The 23,517-nt window shown below is 44.4% G+C and overlaps 1 protein-coding gene and 1 long non-coding RNA gene across 7 annotated transcripts in view; one reads left to right on the forward strand and one right to left on the reverse strand.

Annotated features, from left to right (window-relative positions):
* Positions 1-1,936: 1,936 nt before the first annotated feature.
* Positions 1,937-5,978, forward strand: LOC310894946. Its single transcript, XR_014580311.1, has 2 exons — positions 1,937-2,688; positions 4,880-5,978. It is a non-coding gene; the product is annotated as an uncharacterized lncRNA (long non-coding RNA).
* The window catches only part of GLI3 (GLI family zinc finger 3), a 217,807-nt gene continuing 199,964 nt past the window's right edge, over positions 5,675-23,517 (reverse strand). For all 6 annotated transcript variants that reach the window (XM_083825633.1, XM_083825630.1, XM_083825634.1 and 3 more), the window contains 5 exons: positions 20,899-21,048; positions 20,138-20,302; positions 17,146-17,436; positions 13,566-13,893; positions 5,675-12,391 (listed from right to left, as the gene is read on the reverse strand). In XM_083825633.1, the coding sequence (XP_083681759.1) occupies positions 10,101-12,391; positions 13,566-13,893; positions 17,146-17,436; positions 20,138-20,302; positions 20,899-21,048 (3,225 nt within the window). In that variant the 3' untranslated portion in view covers positions 5,675-10,100. The remainder of the gene's footprint in view (positions 12,392-13,565; positions 13,894-17,145; positions 17,437-20,137; positions 20,303-20,898; positions 21,049-23,517) is intronic.

Genomic DNA, 23,517 nt, shown 5'->3' on the forward strand with positions numbered 1-23,517 from the left:
CGCTGCAGGTTTGTGAATGACCTTGCTTTGCCTGGACAAGGGGCTCGGGCAGGAGATGAACAAGTCCCCAGCAGCAAGGGTGGATGAGCGACAGTGGGGACCAAGATAAATGCACGTTGAACAGCCAGCGCTCACCTGGAGCTATGGCCAAAGCCATGCGCCGAGCTGGTGCATGGGCAGAGAGATGTGCCCGGGGAGGTGATGGGGCCCAGGGGACAGCACACATCTAGGGGGAGATGGATTGCTGCTGAGCGCTTGAAGAGGAGCAGGAAATACTGGAACAGGGTTAATTCAAGATGGAAAGCCACTGCGTGATGGAAGCACACATGCAAAGCCAAGTAAAACGCGGCACTGCCACAGCGTGCAGTAGGTGCCCTGCCCTGACAGCTGCCTGTCCCACTCCCCATGGGTACTCACGGGGTTAGGATGTGGGGATGAGGTGATCCCATGCTGCTTCCTGCCAGCCGGGGCCTTTCCCGGGAGGCAGCTGGGACATCTCACTCTGAGTTTTGTTTTTGCCATTTGTTTGCCTTGTGGGGAGGTTTTCCTTTCCTTCCTTCCCAGAGCTGAGCCAGAGCCAGGGGGTTTCCAGCCCCAAGGAGAGCGAGGCAGCCCCTGGCCCAGCTGTGCTGCTGGTGAGGACATGAGGTCCAGCTGCACAATGAGGGTCCCAGGTGATCTTTCCACAGCCCTCCTCTATTGCAAAAATGATTTGGTAGCCACTGGACAAAGGAGGAAAAGCTGGCTTGGATGTGGCTGCAGCTTTTAAAGATGCTCTCGATTTGAAATGGGGTTGCCCCCCCTTTTAGTTGAGTGCATTGGGTGGCTCTACAACGTAGAGCCTTTTTGTAGTCTTTTTGTTTGTATTGTCTCCTCTAAATCTGATGTTTTGGCTGCAGTGGCCCAGCATTTACCAGCAAGAAGACTTTGACCAAATACTTGTGATCAGCAAACACGCTGCAGTGGCACCAGTACTTAAAAAATGACGCTGTCTGGGGCAGACTGGGAACAGCACTTGGGTTTTTGATTCTCTCCAGCTTGAGGTGTAGCACACAGCCAGCCAGCAGAGGAGGATTCCCGGCAGCACTTTGCTGGCCGGTGCTGAGCCCTCTCCTTCTCTGCTGATGCTCCAGCTGAACCAGAGCCAAGCAGAGCTCGGGTGAGGAGCTGGTTGAAACCCAAGCTGTTTCAGGATGTGAAGGTAAGCAAGAAGTGCTATGCTGGTTCAAGACTGCACCCCACAGAGCTGAAAAAGGCATTGCTGCCTCCTAATTGTGTGGCTCAGCTTTGCACAATTTTGAGCATTTTAGCCGCTTCTTGTAATTTGGAGAAAACATCAGCAATCTCCAGGGGAGCAGCCATGGAGAGAAAAAACAGCATGAAATGTTTTTGTTGTTTTGTTGTTGTTGTTGTTTTCCCTCTATGCCACAGGCCAGCCTTGAGAGGGGAATGAAATCCGAGGCAGGAAAAGGGTTGGATGGGGGAAGGTGTGAAGAGCTGTGCCACCAGCCCCGGGCAGCCAGCAGCCTGCAGAGAAGCCAAGCGGCGTGGCAGGGGTGGGGACGCTGCACGGAGGGCTGCAGAGGGACACGAGCTGCTTGAATTTAGAAGTAAAAGGAACAAGAGCAGCATGGCACGGCCCCAGTACTGGTGCCCTGGAGGACAGCACTTCCCGGCTGGGGCAGCAGTGAGTTTGCTTGCTCCAAGGTGATGTGGAGAGAAAAACTGGCCCTGGAGGACTGGCTGTGCTGTTTCTCCCAGGGGAACTACAAAGGAGAGCTTGACTTTCACTGTTGGTGGGAGGAAAACACCCTGTCACCTGCAGCAGCCCTGCAAACCTGCATTTTCTGCTGCCCTACTGCTATCTCCCTCTGCTGATGCTGAGCCACCAGGTAGTGATGAATGTTAGAGACACAGCGCAGCTGAGGAGGCCAAAATTCATAACCTGCTGGAAAAGTCTTGGGGTCGCAAGAGAGCAGGATTTTCCCATACCCACGGGAATGGGTCCTCACTGGGCTGCAGCAGGCGGCATCTGGCTGCTTCCTCCTCTGTGCCCTGCACCAGGGCTGGGCTGCTGGACTTATCACAGGCCCTTCGACTCATCTTGGCACTGGGCAAGTGTGCTGCTGGGACTGCAGCCCTCTTACTCTGCCCATCAGCGGCTCCTTGTGCCATCACTGTCTCTTTCTAAAGGAAGGCCACTCAAACCCCGCCGTATCTCTTGCATGCAGTGCAATGCAGGTGAGTCAAACAGTGAGGCACAGCCCACCCCACCACCATGTCATGGCCACCATAACTGCCACTGCTGCTTGGCTTCCCGCTCAGCCAAGCACACGCCTGAGGTGCAGCCCGTCAGGCAGATGAAGCCCTTGGCCTGTGAAAGCATTGCCATGACCCTCCAGCCCTGTGGGATGTGCTGTAGGTCTTCCAAGCCAAACTGCCTCAAGGCAAGACCAGCACACGGAGTTCTTCCTATGGCTTGGGAGGGCTGGAGTAAGGATCTCTGCTCATGTTGCAGAAATGGGATGTCTTCCAGCAGCAGAGGTGCAGCAGGAGAGGACAGGGAGGCACACACATCTCCCATGGTGCCTCCTGTGCAGCCAGCTCTGGCAGCTCCCTGCTCCAGCTCCCTGTCACTAGCACACGGCTGTTGGCACTGGGCCTCCAAGGATGGCGGAGAACGTGCAGGTACAGCAGCAATGGGGTTGTTCAGCTTGGATAATTAGCGCTGCTATTTCTATCTCTGGCCTTTTCTCAGCTCACATCCATCTGGGGCTCTTTTTGATCACTACATAGCTTTCCACCCTCTTGTTTTTTATTCTCTCCTGCTCTGCCTTCCAGATTTTTGCCACTGTTTCATGTTGCTGTCCAAGTTGTTTGTCTCTTCTGTCTTGCTCTGGTCGTGGGAACATTAGCAATGTTTTTCTGTAAAGCAGGGTGGCTTAGCGACAGCCCCACAGACCTGACAGAGATCCTGGTGCTGCTGGCAAAGGCTGGAGCAGCTCAGCCAGCCCCCGGGAACTGATCCTGTTTACGGTTCATTCCCATCTGATCTGCCCACCACTCCTGGCTCCAACTGTGCCACTGCCACACTCGGCGAGACACGACACAGCATTGTCTCAGATATGAGGCTAGTGGTGCATCTGTGTGCGGGCTCACCAGGGCCATGAGGCATCTGTGCAGGCAGGCACCGGGTGCAAGCGTTCCCATCAAGTGCCCGTTCTTCCTTCTTCCTGGCCCAAACCCGCACCTTTTTGCCTGGGAAAGCTGCTGGGCCAGTCCGAAGTCAGAGAGGGAAAACGGGTGGAGGCAGTGGGAACAAGGGCAGTGGAAACACAAATGGGTTATGTGCTTCCCTGGGTGGAAAGAGGCCCAGGTTGTTAAATAGCAAACAATTTTAGCATGAGTTATTATTATTATTGGTTGTTTGTACTGGGAAGTGGTGCCTAGGGGCTCCCATTGCACTAATCATGTAACAAAGCTATGTTCCTAACACAAATAGCTTGTGTTTCAGCATGCAGAGAACAAGCAGTCTCCTTCCCATTATCCCCCCTTCAAAAAACTGTATGAAGATTGCACAGTCGAGCCCACAAACATTGAGAAAGGAAAAAATGACATTGGCCTGCCCTACGGTGCTGTGGCTCACGGCCAGCCCCCTAACCTCAGCAGCACCTTCAGCCCTCCCTGTGCTCTCCTGCTCTGCTCCATCCCCTACCCAGGCAGGTCTCAGCTCTTTGTACTATTGCTATCAGCAGTTTTTGTGTTGCCCTTGGGTTTGGCATTTGGGTGTATTAAATTCACATCGTCTGTTTAGGATGCTTTTTTTCCTGCCTTGCTGCTCGGTGCCATGCATCTCCATAGTACTTCGCAGGCTTTTCAAACAGCAGTTCTCTTGGGTACGTGCCACTCTGAAGTAAGAAACCAGTTTAATGAATTAAATTAATTAATTTACAGCTTTGGCACCAAAACACAGACTAACTGAAGGTCAACAGCATCCACTAATTTTGGATGTTACAAACCAAGACTGCCCTGCTATTTCTTGATTTCCCGAGGACTTGGCATGATGCCGAGCTGTACCGTATCAAGTCACAGCTCTTCCTGTGCCTGCATGGGCACATCTTTACTGTTTTAGTGTGTCAGATGTGAGAGGCCCTCATCTCCCACTGGGTCAGACTGATGGATGTTGTGCACAAGGCTGGACCATTCAGGTCTTCTGCTTGGGCTTCCACTTGAGCAGCTGGAGGGCTGGTAGGTGCTATCAGCTGCCCTTCTGCTCATGGGCCAGCACAAGGCAGGGCTGAATGATGTTTTCACAAAGAGCTGCTGGCAACAGGGGACTGATCAGGCTCAGAAACACCATGCTTACCCTTAAGCCCCTGATCTGCAGTCAGCACAGAGCCCTTGACTGCTCCGTCACGTCCTTGTCTGAGGCTTGCCTCCTTCGGCCGCAGGGCAGCAGGCCTCAGGGTCTGGCAGCTGGGAGCACCACAGCACCCACCGTGCCAGCCTTGCTGGTGGGGAGAGTCACCACCACACTCCAGGAGGATTTTGGGTGGCAGAACATCAGAGGAGGCCACCACCAAGCCCCTGTCCTGCCATGAGGTTTCCTTCACTCTTTGAACAGCTCCTCCTGCTGTGAGGCCTCTCCTCCTGCTGTGAGGCCTCTCCTCCTGCCTCTCTCTCCTCTCAGCTGGACATACAACTCCTCTCCTTTCTGCTCTTTCTCCCTCCCAAACTTTAAGCTCTGTACTAAATTACAAAAACTTAATAATGGCTGAACAGTGTGTGTGTGTGGGGGTGGGGGGGGGGGGAAGTTAACATGAAATAAAAAATATTTACGGATACTTGCCTTGACCTCAAAAATGGTTGAACTATTTAGGCCAAGGCAGGATGCTGAGCACCAACAGAGTGGACCAGACCAGGTCTTGCCAAGATACAGCAACTGAAAGGGAAGGCTTGAAATGAGAATGGCTCAGTCACCTTAAAACAAAGCTGCACCACAACTTCTATAGCATTTGCCCCAGCTAACTTTATCTCACTCGCTCTGCGTGTCTGCTATGTACAAGCCCATGACTGCTATCCTCAACAGTAACACTCGCTAAATCTGTCCAAAATCCCAGCTTTGAAGAAGACTGCATTTAAGTCTTCTGCAGGCCACCCAGCAATCCACCACAGTAGCCATGTACAGACGAACCCAGCCACATGAGCATCTCTTCCCCTGCCCTGTGCTGCTTTGTGGGTGGCCAAGCCTTTGGGAGTGACGCTTGGTAAATGAGGTAAGAAAATGCAGCCCCAATATAGCAGGACAGAGTCTAATGCAGCGTGGGTTTGACCTCTGAAATGCCTTCTCCTGTGGCGGAGGGTTAACCAGGTTGGTTCCTCCCCTCCTTTCAAAAATTTTATCTATCTGTGTGACACTGAAGTTTCATGTGTTCCTGCATCCGGCACCCCCTCAGCCATTTTTCTTTAAAGGGAAGGTAAACGCCCTGTTTTGATTCCCCGTCGGTTTTAAAAATGTGAATGAAATGAAGCAATCATCCGGGAAGCACAAACAGAAAAGCGAGCGGACATCAGTGGAACCGATACATGCACTGATTGCAACCAGGCTCTCCAGTGAAATTAAAAACTAACTCCCTCCCCCAAGGAGATATTTTAAAAGCTGAAAGCTAAGAACTTAAGTACAAAGGCTTTTGTGTTTTTATTGACATTGTAAGAAACATTTTTCTTTGTTACAAAAGAGCTAAGTGGTTCTGAAAGCAGAAGTACAGTTTATATGTACACAGTGCTACAGACCCTTCAGATCAACCTAAGGCTCGAGAAACATCAGATCATAACTGCAGGTTTATCAAATGAAGACCACTAAGGCCTGTTACAGCCGAACACTATTCCTACTGTACGTAAATGTATTTACACTTTAAAAAAAAAAAAAGGATTACAAGCTTTATAAAAAAAAGAACTAAAAAAAAGTGAAAAAGAAACACATTTTTATGTTACACATCTGCAGAACTGACAACAGTAATTTTTCAATAGAAGACGTTCTATCAATCCAAGGACAAAAACACGTGATACCAGGGGTTTACAAGACACTTCAGACACTATTAACAGTGGTATGTGCTATTAGCTGAATAGAGAGTACAGCCTCCTTGTGAAAATTTGGCAACGTATCTTGGTCCCTCTCTGTTAGAAGATAACACAAAATAAGGCACATACATTGTGAGAATATAAACACTGTTGTTCAGAAGGGCGAGCCATTGCGCAACACGTGTGGGCGAGCCGACCGGCCATTTCATCGAGAGAGGGAGGGGAGGAAGAATGACTGGAAGCGAGAAAGCAAGCCAGCATTTTAATGCACGTACCATTTGGGACCATTCTCCTAGGAGAGAATCTGCTGTGTGGATGCACTAGGCCATCGTACTTACCAGCAAACCTGTTCTGGAAGCCCGCTGACTTCTCTGCAAAAATACCTTTCCTTATGGATGAGCTCTCCCTGGTGGCTCCCACTTTGTGGAAAGCAAAAATGCCTGGAAAAATGTGAGTGAGATGGATGCACCCAAGGCCAAGAGTAATGGATCTGAAAGATCCCCACATAGCTATTAGAAGAAAGGGGGATTTAGATTCAGTCTGTGCCCACTGCAATGCTTTAAAAAATAGGAAAAATTACTCACACACACACAAAAAAAAAAAAAAAGAAAATCTGCGTTTTCTAGTACACTAGGGTGAGTGGTGGGCTTCCAACTGCCATGGTAATGCCACTTGATGTGCCAGGCACATAAAGGCAAGCTCCAGCTCTGTAACTGGAAGAGGAGTAGTAGAAGCATGCTAGTAAACCTGTGAATGATGTTAGTGAGACTTTCTCCAGACTAACGCACATCCAGAAAGTGGTTAACAACTTAAAACCTGTCTCAAGCCTAATGGTGCCACGCTCTCCCAGTCTACTCTATCAAAACAAAACACAAACCCAAGATAGCTGGCCTAGGATATATTGATACCTGCACAAGTATCAAAACAACCTCTTTAGCATCAAACAGAAAAGCACGAGAAGATACTAAAAGCTGAGAAGTGATACCTTTACATATGAAAAGTGGCACATATGCTTATGGTGAAAATGATAAAGCATTTGTACAAACTCTCTGGGGATATGGTGGAGTCTCTGTTTCTTTGACATCTCCAAATGAAAACTGGATGCCTTTCTGGAACATGTGGTTTAGGCCAAGACACACTGTTGGCCCGAGATAGAGGTAAGTGAGTGACAAAGGTTTGTCAAATCCAGGAAGGCAAATTAGCTACTCAAACAATCCCTTTTAGCCCTAAGCAATGTGAATGGATCCTTCTAAGCTCTGATGGATCACATGTGTTAATAGCTTCCCAGCTTCAACTGCACCAGCAAATACAATTATGAACTGGAAAATTGAGTTTAAAAAAAAAAAGTTCTCTTTTTTAATGTATTGGCTCTATAACAATAAAAGGCTTCTCTCCCAAGCCACCTACTCCCAGTCATAAGTCTCCTTGTTGAAATTGTTTATAAATATGTAATTGATGGCTTAATAAACAGCCAGCGATTGGTTACTGAGAACCATCTGAAATACTTCCAGCTGATGAGAGCACAGCCTTTCCTAATGTCTGTAATGCTGTTTCTCAGCAGGGGTGTGTGCTGCAAGGTAAAGTGTGGCTGCTGAAGCACCCCTCCACCCAAACAACCATTTGCCACAATGAGCTCTGCCCCATTCCCAATTGCAGGCTGGGGACCTCTACAGAAATGCTGTCCAAGCTGATGATGGGCAGGAAGGTCAGGAGGGGAACCAGCAATGGGCAAAGAGCACAAAGGGAGGGAATACACGTGCATAATGCAGATAAGGGAAGAAATCCTTGCCAAAGATATGGAGAAAGACAGGAGCAGACTGCTGATAAAAGTTGTAGAATATTGAGGGATCTTTTTTCTTGTATTGATCTCTGACATTCCAGCTCACTTTTAGTACATGCTGTGATAAGCCCAAATATGGCTCCAGCACTAGATTTCCATGACGTTTTCTTTCTGATTTACAGCTTCTTCCTCTGATTTTAACAGCTGTTAATAGATCTATGTTACCAGACAGCTTCATTTAGGTTGCATTCCTACACATTCCTCAAATTCTATACCCTGAACAAACTGGCATTTCACCCTTTTTTTACAGCCAAAAAATGAGTGCTACGGCTTTCCAGGCTGTAGGTGTCATCTTCTGGTGCTATTCCTAATTCTGACCAGGCTAATAGGTATCTGTAGTCCAAAATGGACCAAATTACCCCTCCTCATCATAAGTCTACAACTCCCTACATACACCAGATCCATGAGTGTAAGTGCCAGCACCATTTGTATCCCCTAGCAGGATTTAAATACCAGGTCTTAATTGAGAAGACTGTGAGGGCTGGATTTCAGTGCAGCTTCTAGGAATAGGTGAATTTAAACCTTGCTCTTGTCCATATTCTCCATCCCAACCTATTTACTCAGGAGCACAGTGGCACAACTCAGGGGCACAACACAGATAAAAATGTGCTACAAGAGACGGCTTGTATGGAGCAAATTCCATCCACCTTTATCAGGGAATAACTTCATGACCACAGGGCATTAAGTCAAATTTTTGCTGGTTTAGCTGAGCATAGGCACTGACCCACTGGATCTGCCTTGAATTGAAATGCACATTACTTTCACCAAGTGTAGACAACTGGTTTGGTATTTTTAAGTTTTGATGAGTTACCAGACAAACTTGCCGTTCAGCTTGTTTCTTTGCTATTTTTAATGGCAGTTTAAATCTTATAATTTTGAAAGGCCTGGATACAGTGGAAAAACATTCAAGATTATCAGATTGCTTATAATCACTTTGACTTACTTGGCTAGTCTGAGAACAGGGCCATTCTTTTTCTCTTGGTTTTATGTGCCAAGACCATGATGCTTTTGAAGCTGTAACTGTGTATTATGTCAATGGACGTTTACTTATTTTAAAACACATGATCCATCTATGAAGCTGTATGTGCTAGAAGCGATGTACAAGACAATTCTTTTGGCAAAGGAATAGCTACTAGGAATGGGAGCTAGTGGCTCAGTACATTATGTTTCAACAATTTGTATTTAAAACCAACCAACAAACAAAAAAGAACTCCCAGCATGGAATACTGGAGTTTCATTATTTCATTATATGAGGTAATCCATGATGAGATCCTGAACATCTCTCCACCAGTGTAGTGTGCAAAGAAGGGATTACAGACTACCCAAAACACAGAACAGGCACGTTATTTTACTATCCAGTCATTTAAAAAAGAGAAAGCTGAAAAAAAAGAAAAAGGAAAAAAAAGAAAGAGTCGTACTAAGAATAGCTTTCTGGTCCTCTCCCTCCTCTGAAATGGGTTAAGCACACATGACACAATCTGAGTATCATTGTGCGAGGCAGTGACATCTATCTATATGCGTGTTTACAAAAACCTTAAACATTTGCTAGGGATCAAAGGGCTGATGGTTTTATATTTCTTATTTGCTTGAACCTCACATTTCATGTGCTCCTCAAACTACAGCTCAGGGGTACCATGGCAGTGCATTTCTAAACTGGTTGTCCACCTCAGTGTGATGTATCCAATGCATCCAGAGGGGATTTCCTCACTTTATGTTCACTTTACATTGTGCCAGGTTATTTTGTGCCTATATGTATAGGGGAGAAATTGCAACAGTTTTAAAAGGTCAAGTTTCTTTTGTGGAACAGAAAATTAAGTCGTTTCATCAGACCTTTCTATTAAAAAAATAAACAAAACAAAAACATGCACATCACACTTTTACATTGGTTTACGATTAAAAAAAAAAAAAGAAAAAGGAAGCATACAGACATTCAACAAGGGAGCAAGAGAGAGAGGCGAGAGAGAGGTGGGGGAATGGGTGTAGCAATACTGATTCAAAACTGAAATGGAAGACAGTTTCTCCCTAGAACACTTTAGGGTTTTCAGAGTCCTTATTCCATAAAAGGAATATACTTGAAACACATCCCATTTAGGTGAGATGAGATTGCTAAAATACATACACAACTAAAAAATATGAGTCTTTTTTCATCTGTTATCTCCTAAGGTTTTTTTTTTCATGTCTATTGCATAACAGCAAGAAACTTGCTTTCTTCTGCAAGTGAGGTCAACAAAGAACTCATGTCCCCAATAGCCATGTTGGTTGTGCTTACGGGCATAGCTGGGAATGTAAGAGACGCTCGGGGAGTGGTGAGGCGTGAGGAATTGCGGGAGAGATTCTGAATGATGCTTGGGCTCAAGGCTCCTGAAATTAAGCTGACATGGTCCCCATCATCTATGATAGCATCAAAATCAATCTGCACACCCTCTAGACTGTTGTTGTCAAGGCTGTCAACTGTGCTTGATACTTGGTTAGCCCCCGGGGAAAGAAGCTCAGATGAGTTTGCAGTAGCAGTCCCCTGCAGCAGGCAGTTAGCTTCCGAAACAAAGAAAGAACCTGTTTTCATAGCTTGGTGGCAAAAGCCCGTGGTTTGGTCATATAACTGACCAGAGTAATTCTGCACGTTAGAGCAGAACTGCTGTGATTGACCTTGCATCTCCATCTTAATGGTGTTTACCCTGTACGTCTGGTTGCCATCACTTATATGTCCTTGCTGTTGTGTCAGGTTGTTCCTCAATGCATTTTGCCGTCTGTTGCCACTGTAATTAGCACATGGCTGGTAACTCTTGGCCACCAACGAACCTGAAGGCTGGCTACCAATGGTGTGAGATACCGGCGGACAACTCTGTGGCCCTTGATAAAGGCTGCTTTGTGAGGTAGGACTAACCTGCCCTAGCATCATCTGATCAGATTGATTGACTCCCTGGTAATGAATCCCATCTCCAACCTGTTGGCTTTGCAAATATTCCTGCTCCATCATATTCCTGTTCTGCATCCCATTTGCCATACTGGTGGTTTGATCACTGGAAGCCATGGGATGTCCAAAGTTTTGCTGGTTCCCACTCACTGGCATGTTGCCACTTCTCAGCTTCTGCCCTTGAATTGCCATGCCACAGGAATTGTCCATTGCCCCAGAAATCATTGGTTGCCTGCTGATGCTTTCACTGTAAGGCTTATTGAGCTGCATGCCGAAAGAATTATTGGCTCCGCTGCCAAGGACCGTGTTCTGCTGTAAACCATAGGAACCATTGTTTTCCATCAGGTTTTGATAGCCGTTTTGCTGGGCCACATTGCTTCTCTCCAGGTTCTGCTGCTGAACCATCATATTGTTATACAGTCCGAAGGCCCGAGTCTGCTGCACTGCTGAGCGCTGACCACATTTCAGTTTTGAAGGAGATAAGTCAGAACTTCCTGAGCTTACTTCATTCCACTGAATGGGCAAGTCGCTCTTGTTTGCCTCGGAGCCGGCAGGCTGACTGCTCGTTGGAGGGGCTTGGTCGAAGTTGTTGGGATTGTTATTTCCTAACACTGCGCCGTGATGCATTTTGTTACTGTCTAGGACATTGTTCAACAAGTGGTCGTACATGCCCTGGTTCTGGGAATTCAGATACTGAACCACATCATCTGGCAGGAGATCCTCATCATTCAAACTGCCACCTGCTTCCATGGTAGCAGCCTCCAGGGCGACGTTCTCGCTGATGCTCGGAGGACAGGGGGAGCTGAAGCCACGGAAGACGCCACCCTCAGAACGGGTATAGTTCTGAAGAACGAGGTTGCGCTTTTCCATGGATGGAGGCAAAGCAGGAGGGTTAAAGCTGTTAAGACTGTTGAAACGCTGGACTCTAGGGACAGAGAGGTTATCGGAGACCATTCTTAGTGGATCACTGGCTCTCCTTGTCCCGTTTCCTAGAGCATCATGAGACAAAAAATGCCTCCTGCTGTAACCATTTGCCCCACCATCACTACATCTTCGAGGGGCATTCACTGGAGGCAGGGGAGATACTCCAGATTCCCTGCAGTCACCCAAGAATGCCATCCTTGTTTTGAGGCTCATCCTCTCCATGTTAGGCAGTGGAGTTGGTGGGGGTCCACCAGTAGCTGCTGCATATTTAGCTTTCAGCCTGTATTGCTGGGCTGGGGTGAGGCTGAGAAGACTTGGTAGGTCATCACACTGGCTTGCTTCACTGGAGCGTCGGGAGGCATCCGTCGAGATGGGGTCATAGGAGTCCGCAACACTCACATTCTGTGGTCTTCCCTCAGCCTGCGAGGCGTCACTGGACCTCCGGCTGGAGAAGCAAGGTGAGATTCCAGAGGACCTGCGGCTGCTCAAGTAGGCTGAACTGATTGTGCTAGTATTGCTGTCCCTCCTGTTCAGCATGTTCAACACAGTGATGTCTGTACTTGAAAGTTCGTTCCTGTTCGGCAGAATAGTCATGGATCCTCCTACACTGCAGCTGCTGTTTGATTGGGTACCTGGAGGCAAAATTCACAGTTAAACAAACGGCCGTTACCCAAAAACTGGTACAGAAAACACCCAGTAAAGAAGTAAGGCGAGTACAGAGGGAATGTCTACATCATAGCAAATCATAGCAGTGATCTTTATTGAAAGAAGTAGGGATAAAAACTGTGTCCTTAGGTTAAAAGCTAATTTAGAGACTCAATGGTAACATTTCAGTGTGAATCCCAGCACAAAATTTATAGGCCATAGCCACAAACTGTCATCAGCTGGTGTAGTCCTCTGGCTTGCAGTGCAACTATGCTGACTGATGTGCCAGAAGGACACATTTGTAAGACAGCTTTTTATAGGCAAAATATAATTGAACAGGCATTTGCATGGAATGGCAAAATATACAAATTGGAGGCTATTCAAGGTCATTTCTAAGACTTCTTGAAATGTTCTTGAAATAACTCCTAACAACTGCAAAACATCTTTGCTGGTTTCCTTGTTTTGTTTTGTTTTTAAGTAAACAGAATGCATTTCTTAATTTTACATAGTTTCTTCTGACTGAATGTGTTTCAGAAAACCTGGGCAGTCATTGCTGGGTAGAGAGCAGAAACCTACAGGTATGTTGTAGGCAATGTAGAAGCATCAAGGACATACATTTTAGCAATGAGCACCAGCTCATACAAAAACAGCTACGGATCTTCAGGGTCAAATCTCACTCATTCATAGATATTTCCCTTTAGTAGCAGTAGTATCTGTACATGTGACTACTGGTATGTGTGGAAGCAATTTAAAGGGCAGTCCAATGTATGTGTGCAAAGAGCATCTTTTTAAGGTTTCATCTGCAAGAATTCCGTACAATGAACTGCTAGATATTTAATTCATCTGCCTTGCCTAAAAACAAGACAGGATTATGCTGATCTTGGGTCCAAACCTTTAATTGTAGGGAATATTTCAAATGTGATACATGGCTCTCCTGCTGGTCTCCCCTGCTATAAAACACGGAACTATCAGTCTTCCCTCAGGGTCAGTAGCAGGACTTGTAACAAGGGGATAAACAAAAAGTGATCAATTTACGGACTATTCTCACAGCTTCTGAATTTCATTAACTGTGCTAGTCTTTTACAAAGGCTGCAAGATTGAGATAGCAACCAAGGAATTTAAGGTCAAAAAGAGTTATCGCTCCTGTTACATGCATCTCACCATTTCCTATGAGAGGTGGCAAGGTCGGGGCTTTGGAAGGTGGAACGGGGTTCAGTCTTGGAAGCACTCCATTAACTTGTTTCAACCTTTCGAATTTCACTTGCTCCATCCATTTGGTCCCTGTCATATTCCTCCTGGCCTGTAAGCCAAGTGCTGTGGTGGCTGTGGAAATGGTAGAGTCCATGATTGGGGTTTCATCGATGACGCTGAGGTCTCCTACACTACCGCCACCGGTCAGAGTAAGCTCGATCCCATTGTTGGAATAGTTGCTGATGGGGGACTGTTCGCTGCTGCATGTAGACTGACCACCAGGGCTTGGCTGAGATGTCTGTTGGAGTGCAAGAAGAAACACAAGAACGTGAGGATTAAGCAGACAATGTTAACAGGGTACTTGCAACAAATGTGTATCTAAATGGAGCCAAAGAATACCAAATGTAAAGAAAAGTTTAACATTAAATGATGACAACTATCATTCATTAGGAAGCTTTCTATAATATTGACTTTAACTGCAATGAATGCTATTGCAAAACTCGAGACTAAAATCTACTTTACTATCTTGCTGACAGTATATATTATATCTACATGAGCCATTTATGTCAGTTATTCCCATAATTGGGAATTATATCACTTCATACCATTCATAAGCATGCATGTATTCATACTCATATTTTGGGTATGCACTGTTCCCAATGGAAACTGCAGGTCAATAAACCAGATCATAATTCAGCCATGTTATGAGGTCTAATTTACAAAGCTAGGCTTGCAGAAAACAAACAAACAAGATTCCAACAGCACTGGAATTTGTTTTTTTGCCTTTTTTTTTTTTAATTAGACTTGTGGCTAAAGAACATAAGTATTTTCCAAGCTTAAGGCTCATTGTTACAAGCAGTGGTTGGCCAGAAATGTTGGCGTGTAATAAAACAGGGACAGAGCATCAGTGCAAAAATACTGTATCATATTATCAGCATCCTGAAGGACCCTAGCAGCATGCTCTAAATTATTTCATCTCTGCCCTGTATCAAGAAGGTGATGATCCACAGAATCAAATCCTTTGTTTTATCAGAATTTCAGTAATCTTCTAAGTACACAGTACAGCCTGCTATCTATGGGAATATAAATCTGCTGCAATAGTTTCTTCTTTCTTAACAGTGTTCCCTGCTGATGTAGAAGGATTCTTGGGGAAGTACAAGCTTGATTTATTTTTTATACTCATAAGGTTCTTGTAAAAGAATGGGAAAATTCCTCTAACAAACTGAAATACTCAGACAGATAGACTGACAAACAAAACAGACAGCAAGACAGACAGAAGTCTCTGGAAGCGGTATCTTACTGTAACTTGTATCACTGTGACCACAAATCTGTGCATTCAGTATTATTTCGCTCCCAAGAACAGCTTCATGTAATTATTTCACATTTTTCTGCTTGTTTCTTTTTGTTTGTTTGTTTGTTTGCTTGTTTTGTGTTTTTTTTTTTGGCCAGCCTGTGATTTTTATGCACATTCTTACCAAGAAATGCTAGCTAGCATTTCTAAGGTAGCAGTGACAGCTCTCACTTTTAACATCAGTGAATGAAGACAGAGAGGCATGGCAATACTCTAGCTTCATATGCCCCTGAGGAGTCCATTCAGATGCAATAACTATTTTATTATTTCTAACTTGAACGATGATACTTAGAATTTACGAGGCCACACTGAGCAAGTTGATTTCCAAATACTGGCCATGGCAGATTTGGTGACAAGAATAGAAGCAACTGTTATTACACAGAAGAGAGCTTACGCTTCTGGACAATAGCTCTGTGCCATATGGAAGAAGAGCACTAATGGTTAGAAGCTTGTTCTTGTAGCCACATGTCAAGATCACAGTGAGGTAGGTTACAGAAGTAAGAACAGCATTATGGGAAACATATACTTCTAGGTGTGCAACAGGAAAAAAAAACAATTTCATCTAGAGGGGAAGGTTCAAAGACATTTCTGAAGACATTTCACCAATATAAGCCAGATTTTTCACATGTCAAGTGTTGCAAAATGCTCACAGCACATTACATTTGGGAATGAGTTTGATGGATTGCACATTACTAAATAAAAGAATGATTGGACAACAGGCAGAAGGCTAAAATAAAGACATAAATAATGTTGCAATAAGAAAAACAGCAGAAAAGTTAAAATGCCCTCACCTTATTACCCACTGTCCTTAGGAAGTTAGAACAAGACATTTAAGAGCATTAGGCAGAAAAGACATCGGATTAGTTAAAAAACAGAAAGCATATCTCAATTCATGCATGCAGTAAAAACAGGAAACAGAATTGTTTTTAGAAGATACTTTTCAGTGAGAAATATCTAATACTATGCAAGCAATTAGAATTAATATCCCTCTCCTGCGAGTTTTATTCATACTGAAACCATCTACATTCAACAGCTCAACATACCTCAATAACGCTATGGATTTAGGTAACTAGGCAAGAGGTGAATGGGTTTTGTTCCTTTGTAATCTAAGGTAACTATCACCAAAGACGGCAGAGGATCTCCTTTGGACTTCACAGGGAGTTAACTCTGGGCCCTTGGAAGTTTATGAGTTCAGGATTAATATTCCACAGTTCGGGCATAAGCCTTAGGCACAATATAGCAGTAACTTGTATTTCAGTGAGTAATCATTTTGAATTACAGCATGAAGATTAACCATATGAGCAGCTTTTGGAGGGCTCATAGTTGTAGTGCCCAAGGGTTGATCCAGATGAATTGTAGACCCAGATATGGAAAAGGATGGAGGGACTGCCTTTAATAGTTTTAACCGTTGTGGACAGGATGGCCCACGAAATGCAGGCAGATGAAAGAAGAACTTCTTAATTTAATATAGCATGTCAGAAAATGCAATAAATATTACCCAGAAGCTCTAAGAAGAGCAATATGGTCCTTTCGACATTCAGCTAATTCGACTAATTCAGCTTAATTTACTTAAATTAGACTAATTTGGTCAAGTTAGATTAAATATCACATTAACATAAGAGGTCACATCATAATAGGATCAAATATTATCAAAATATCTCTTCCTGCTGTTAAAGAAATTCACCTTATCCTGTTTCAGTTTGATACAGTTTGTTAGACTTGACAACCTCAAGCCCCTAAAATCCGATTCTTTCTCCAGGTTCTCCATAGTTACCATGGTCAACATTATCTTTGTAGTATTTTGAACTGAGTTTTATTTGCGCTCTCGTTTTGAGCCTGCAGGATTCACATTCTCTAACTTTCTTCTGTAAACAGGAGAGTGGAAAAAAACTGCCTTTTTAAAATGAAAGCTATGATTTTCTCATAATATGCTGATTCCAGAAGATGGAGTTTTAAGAGAAACAATTATTGTGAGAGTTGCCAGCACTGCACTTACTGCATATTGCACAGACTAGATGTAATCTTTTTATTTGCTATTTCTTAGGCTTTAAAAACATTTTACAATGTAAACGAAAAAGAAAACCTCACAAAACCCAACCTTGTGAACTACAGTTTATGGGTTTGAGCATTTCATAAAGGGATTATTAAGCTGTTACAAAGAGAGAAAGGACAAAGGGAATGGCACGGTGTATTGCATACCATTGGTTTTTCTGCCTTGACCGCTTTCACTTGGAGGCATTCTTCGCGCTTTGAGGTAGTGTTGCTGAGGTCCTTCTGCTCACCAATTGCACCCTGAGTCTGCTGGCCCGGTGATCGTGTCTGAGAGTGGCTGCCTGGGTCTCTGGGTGGCGGAGGCCTCGGGTGGATATCTCCCCGCTGCTTCTTGGTGACATGTGCCTCCGGGCCATGCACGGTCTTCACGTGTTTCCGGAGAGAACTGGGGTCTGTGTAGCGCTTTGTGCAGCCTGGGATCTTGCAAACATACGGTTTCTGCCAAGCCAGGAAAAACACTTAAATTAGATTTAATTCCATATGGGACTCCTGAAGAACTCCTCGGAGCACAGCTGGTGCTACAGTTCTACACTTTCACAGTGAATTTGTTATCTAATTTATGGTCTCTAGAGTGACTGCATCTAGTCAAACCTATTAATTCCCCCTGCTTTGGAAGGTACTTATTAATGCTGCATAGCTTACAGAGGGCAGAACCTCACATGATATAACTGGCACAGCTTTGACTTATCACAGCAGCAGAGCCAAGAGAGCTATGGCAATTTATGGATTTATGAAGACTGGCCCAACTTTGAATCCTGTCCATTGCTCTCAGCAGTTCAATATCCTGTTTGCAGTACACAGAGGCAAACAATCCCCTTCAGAACATGTTGGTACATTTGTTCAGGCAGGAGTATCTGAGGAAGAATTCCTCTCTTGGCCCCTTCAGATCACTAGTTTAAATGTCAAAGCACAGGACTCAATTCCACAAGCATTTTCACACTGCAGCAATATATTCAACAGTAATATTATTGCTACTAGCATAACTAATCACTCACTTTATTTAAAACTAGCTTCCTTTGTCTATGAATTTCTCTTTTTCAATAAGCAATGTGGAGAAAAGTAAATGTACTGTCTTGTAATCTCACCAAGACTTTCTTTGTTCTTATATTATGAGAGGATTAGAAAGGAAGAGTTGAGCCCTTCCTAAACACTCTAATTGCCTCGGGAAACAAAGTATCATTCACTCACTTTTATTACTGAATTGTTTCCAAGAAACTACTATTTTTAGTCTTATTTACACTAACCCTCAAGAAAAAGAGATCCTCATGCAGAGTTCCTTAAAGGGGTTTTCTGTCTGTTTATACATGGCACTAGGGAGACTTTGACAAATGTGACTTCTTAATAGCTATCTATGGCCTGAGCCTGCTTCCACTGACGTCAGTGGAAAAAAACTCCCATTGACCTGAATGGGAGCAAAAATGTCAATTGTTAGCAATGTGAAGTTGATGCTGAGCTACTGAGGCAGGTTTTCTCAAGATGCTATGGAAGCGTACATCAGCTAGCTCTCTTATGGCTATGACAGATCCTCATCAAGATATCTGAGCTGCTTTTATAACTCCTTATAGGTTACTTACAATCAAAATACGACTGTGAGGAAGTGATGAATGGGGTCTATGCTTTCCAGTGGCATTCATGGCAGACCCTACATCAGTATACATTGCCTAAGATGTTAGCCCAGTAACAGTGAAGGGAATTTTTCAATCGTCCTTGCTGCTGCACCTACCAAAAATGATGTGCAATAGGTAACCTTTCTTGGTGACTTACTGCTTGACATGAAATTCTGATCTTGAAACAACAGGCAGCATGTCTGCAAGTCTGTGAGGATCTTATTCATCAACTGCTGTTAGACAACAAACAGATTGGTTCAGACAGTGAACGAAATGAAAGTCAGCTATGGGCAAGACTTTGGTGAACATCCTTCTGTATTTTCTATATTGGTGATAATACATAAAGTAGCTGCTGGGCTTCAGTGTAGTTGTTAGTTGGGCTGCTGAGGCCACATGCTTTAAGGACAGGGCAAATTCAGGTATGTGCAATGCTCTCTGCTTTCCTTGTGACTCAAGGGATGCTGCAGGGACGATGGGATTGTAACAGTGCACCTTGATTCTGCCAGCGCATTCATGACAGGCCCAACAGAAAGCTAGAGAAGGATTTTCTCATGGACATGAATGCAGCTGGTATGGTTTCAGAACCATACAGTCAGCATGCAGGTATGTCCTGCCCTGCTAGAGCTTTCTGATTCAGACTGAAGGTGAAAGCATAGTAGGGGACAGGTCAAGCAGCAGAGACTGAACTCCCCCAAGATGTGAGATTAAGATGATGTAACCTGTGTAATGTGAAATGGGGCAACAGAAACAGGGACAAAGCATGAAGACAGTGCGACTCGTGAAAAGGGGTCAGCACTAACAGGAAACACACAGAGGTGTTACAGTGAAAGTTTGTGAGATGGCTGTGACTGCCACAGTGAGTTTCTTTGGAAAAGAACAAATTCCCTCCACTGCATCCCTGCTCTGTGAGGTCTTTTCAGAATAGAAAGAAAGAGTGAAATAGCCCAGGGAAGAGGAAAAACGCATAACTCAGAACTTCTATGGCAACCCAAATTTTCCAGCCTCTGAAGGCTTCTCTGTACCTGTCAGCAGCTGCTGCAAAGGACATTGCAAGATGCTGCAGAGGCTGGCTGGGCAGTCTTTGCTCCAGCTCTGCTGGAGGTGGTGAGGAGTGCAAGAGGCTGCAGCTCCTTTCCTCCCCAAGCAAGAGCTGTGGCTCGACAGCCACCAGATGTCAGCACACAACAAGGCAAGAGGACCCACTCTAGGGGCTGAATGAGCCCAGATAGCTCCAGAGGGAAAAATGATCGCAGCATGTCAGTTCGAACCCTTCCCTGGTTAACACACATACTTCCATTAGACACCCCCCCTTCCACCCTCCATTCCCTCACACTTAATAAAATGACCTATAGATTCTTCAGATCCATATGACACTAAGATGATTGTGCTGGTAAGAGCTATCTAGACTTATCCCCTTCAAGTTGCTGAGATTTCTATGTCTGTCCTCTGTAATAAATTGCTATGACTACATTGCAGGTCTTTTTGACTCAGGATTTTTTTATTTTTTTTTTTTGGAAGTAGTGTTTACTTACCTCATTGGAATGAGTCCTGTTTTGGTGCTTGGCCCTGTCGGATGCATTGGAGAAGGCTTTGTTGCAGCCTTCGTGTTCACACACATATGGTTTCTCTCCAGTGTGAGATCTCAAGTGTGTTTTCAAGTTTTCTAGTCTGGAGTAGGCCTTCGTACACCCTTCAAACTGCACACAAGAAGTAAGACAAGTCTGGATTAATTTTAATATTTGGACTTGCAAGAAATGGTAAAAGCTGACCTATAAAGGTTTAGAAACTTTCCAAGCCTTCATAACTTGCGCAATTTAGTTTTGTTTTGATTTGTTGGATTTTAATTTTACCCCTGCAAAATCCATCACATCTCAAGTTAAAATGCCTCCAGCACTATGTAAATCTTCTCTTACAGGAGAGAACAGTATTTGCATACTTCATGTAAGACAAAAATCCACTGCAAAATCACTAGGAGACTGGTGGCCAGCAATAATACCCAGATGTAGCTTTGTAAGAGAAAGTGCTTTTAAATAATTAAGCAAATTGAGCCCTGTGTAATATTGCCCCCTGGGGCTTTTTTGCTCTTTAAATCTGAGGAATGGGCCAAATTATCCAGTGAGTCCCCTCTCCTAAACTTCTTATCATCTGGGCCAGCTGGATAACAAAGCAGACATGGCAATCTCTTCCCCAGTAGATGCCTGGTGGACAAGAGGTCAGGACATGCAGCATCTGTGCTGTTCTGCTCCCTGTATAGCCTCAGCTCCCCTGTCAAAGCCCGGAGCCCTTTACTCACAGTGCATTTGTGTGGCTTTTCCCCTGTATGTCTCCTCATGTGGACCACCAGCATATACTGGGCTTTGAATGGTTTCTGCTCCCGGGAACAGTCCAGCCATCGGCACACAAACTCTTTCTTCTCACCATGTATATGGTCATTATTTATATGCTGTTCAGGTAGAAGCAAGATCACAGATTAATAGAAATGTAACTTCATCATCAGCCTTACTGTTAACTTATATTGAAAGATCACCACAGGCTCAGGTGTGAACTGAGATCTTGAGGTGCCAAAAAAATAAGATTGCCTGTACTCCAAAGAGAACACAGGGTTTAAATTACACATCACACTGGAAGTCCACTAAGGCCCATGAATTCATTTCTACTGACGTCAACAGGCTTGGGATCAGGCCTCAGGAATACAGGCTGTTAAATGGGTCCTGGATAATCTCATGCACAGCACCACTTACATGATTCACATTGAGTAATGGTTTCTTGGATGAGGGAAGCCCTAAGTGCCACTCAACACAAACAAGGCTTACAAAATCAAGCCTTTAAAAAGACGTCCTCCAACCTCAAGAATCAACACCATTGTTAAACCAAGTTTCCATCAAATCTTCTAACTCACTCCCTTATTACCTGTTTTCTTTCAGTATTGGCTTAGTGTATAGATTGTGGTGGGGAAAACAAACCCCTAAGTAGTCTAGTAACTGAAAACTCTGAGCACAGAAGCATCCATCAAGCCAGCTTTTGCCATTGTGAAGCATGGCCTACCTGAAAGCCTCTGAGAACAACAACTACCCTGGGCCTGCTGACACTCATGCACGTGTCATGTTTGTGGTCAGTGTAATCTATGTGAGCAGATCCAGAGTCAGGCCAGGGCCGTGCACCTTTTCAGAAAAGTAGCTTGCTCTGTTACCTTCATCATGATCCAGTTTGGCAGAGTATTTAAATACAGATTTAATTCTCGCTGATTGAGTTTCTGAGCAGAAACAGATGGGTGAACAAAGGCCAGCCTCAAGTTATTAAGGTTTAAGTGTTTAAATTTTTTTTGCACAACTTCAGAAAACAACAAAAGCATCCTACAGCAGGACTTTCAAAGGTGCACAAAGGCTGGAATTTCAACAGGAGCTACCTGACTCATCCTCCTGGACTCTCTTTGAGAAACCCTGCCTCAGAGACTTCACCATTGCTGTGCTTTCTACCACAACATTTTAGCTGTGCCACTAGATGGCTGCATTTCTCAGCAAATGCGATTATTTCCATTAGAATATGAGAAAAGCTCCTTCCAGAGTTTTATACATGATCGTAGCACAGAGATGAAATCAGTATCTGCTCCATAAGTAGCTCACAGAAAAAGCCAGCCATACAGAAACTCAGTAGTTCATACTGGAATACAAAGAAAGGTAATCCCAATCTTTTCTAAGGTCCTGAAAACAATCAGAAAACCAAATAAAATCACTTATGTTTGGAATTATACAGCATCCCCATGGCAAACACATGTGCGTTGCCTGTAAAAGATGACTGCTCTTTTCTCTTTCTGAAACTTTATTGTTATTTCTTAAAGTTTCTGATGGTGCACAGAGTGTATGAACAGAACAGATGTGCTGGACAAAGTACAGCATGTAATCTGCAGGGGTTTATGTTTCAAGGGCCTATCTCTGTAGTCCCTTTGCATTATGCATGCCTGTACCAAAAGCGTACAGATGCCCAGCATTGTGAAACAGAATCAGAACACTACGATGAGGTTAATGTGTGCTCTTCTTTCTTGAAAGAAAAAGAAGTAAAGGGACAAAACTTAATACATTGAAGTAATTCTTGGCCACATCTTCCTGTAAATACTACAGACTGTGAGCTATTTGGTTAAACCTACATGGCTAAGAGGTATATAATATAAAATTGGGTGGATGAGACAAGTCTTTCTATTTGATACAAAATCTTCAAGACTGGTTCCATCAGTTCACAACAGCAGTCCTCTTTACCCTCACTGTCCTGGGTGGACACTTGCACACTGTGGATGCTCTTTCAGAGACATTCTCTATAGGACACTTTTTGTCACTCCAAATGAGCTTGCACCTTGTCTCCAGAAATCTAGCCTTTCTCAGTGTGAGCATCCTTTAAATCTGTCCCTTCTCATGGGCAAACTGCTCCTTTCCTCATCCCTTCTCCTGTCCAGGCTCACTGCAGCTGCTGAAAAAGCTCGCCCAGGATCATGACTAAATCATCCACCTCTGTACATCACTGCACTGTCTCATCTGTCAAGCATCTTGTGATCACCTTCACTTCACTGTGTAACTGTGTCACTCCATAGTCACCTGCTCTGCTCTCTCACCTTGTCATTCCTTTCCTGTTCCCTCTACTCTTGCTACAATCAAACCCCTCTTTGCACTGTTTCTGCTCACTGCATTGATGCTCCAAGAGGCCTCTGAGAGCTTGCCTGCAAAGCCATCTTGTTCTCATTTAACTCCTCTGAGGATCCTCATCTTCAGGTAAAGTCTAGAAGAAATGAGCTCATTACATCATCTACTAATCTGGGTAATTTCTTTAGCTCTCACATGACCTCAGCTGCCTTTTTGTCTGACCAAACCTCTCAATTGCTTTTCGCAGAGGGGCAATGTTTTAGCAGAGGGGCAATGTTTTA

Source organism: Anser anser (assembly GCF_964211835.1).
Source record: "Anser anser genome assembly, chromosome: 2".
NCBI classification, from domain to species: Eukaryota; Metazoa; Chordata; class Aves; order Anseriformes; family Anatidae; genus Anser; species Anser anser.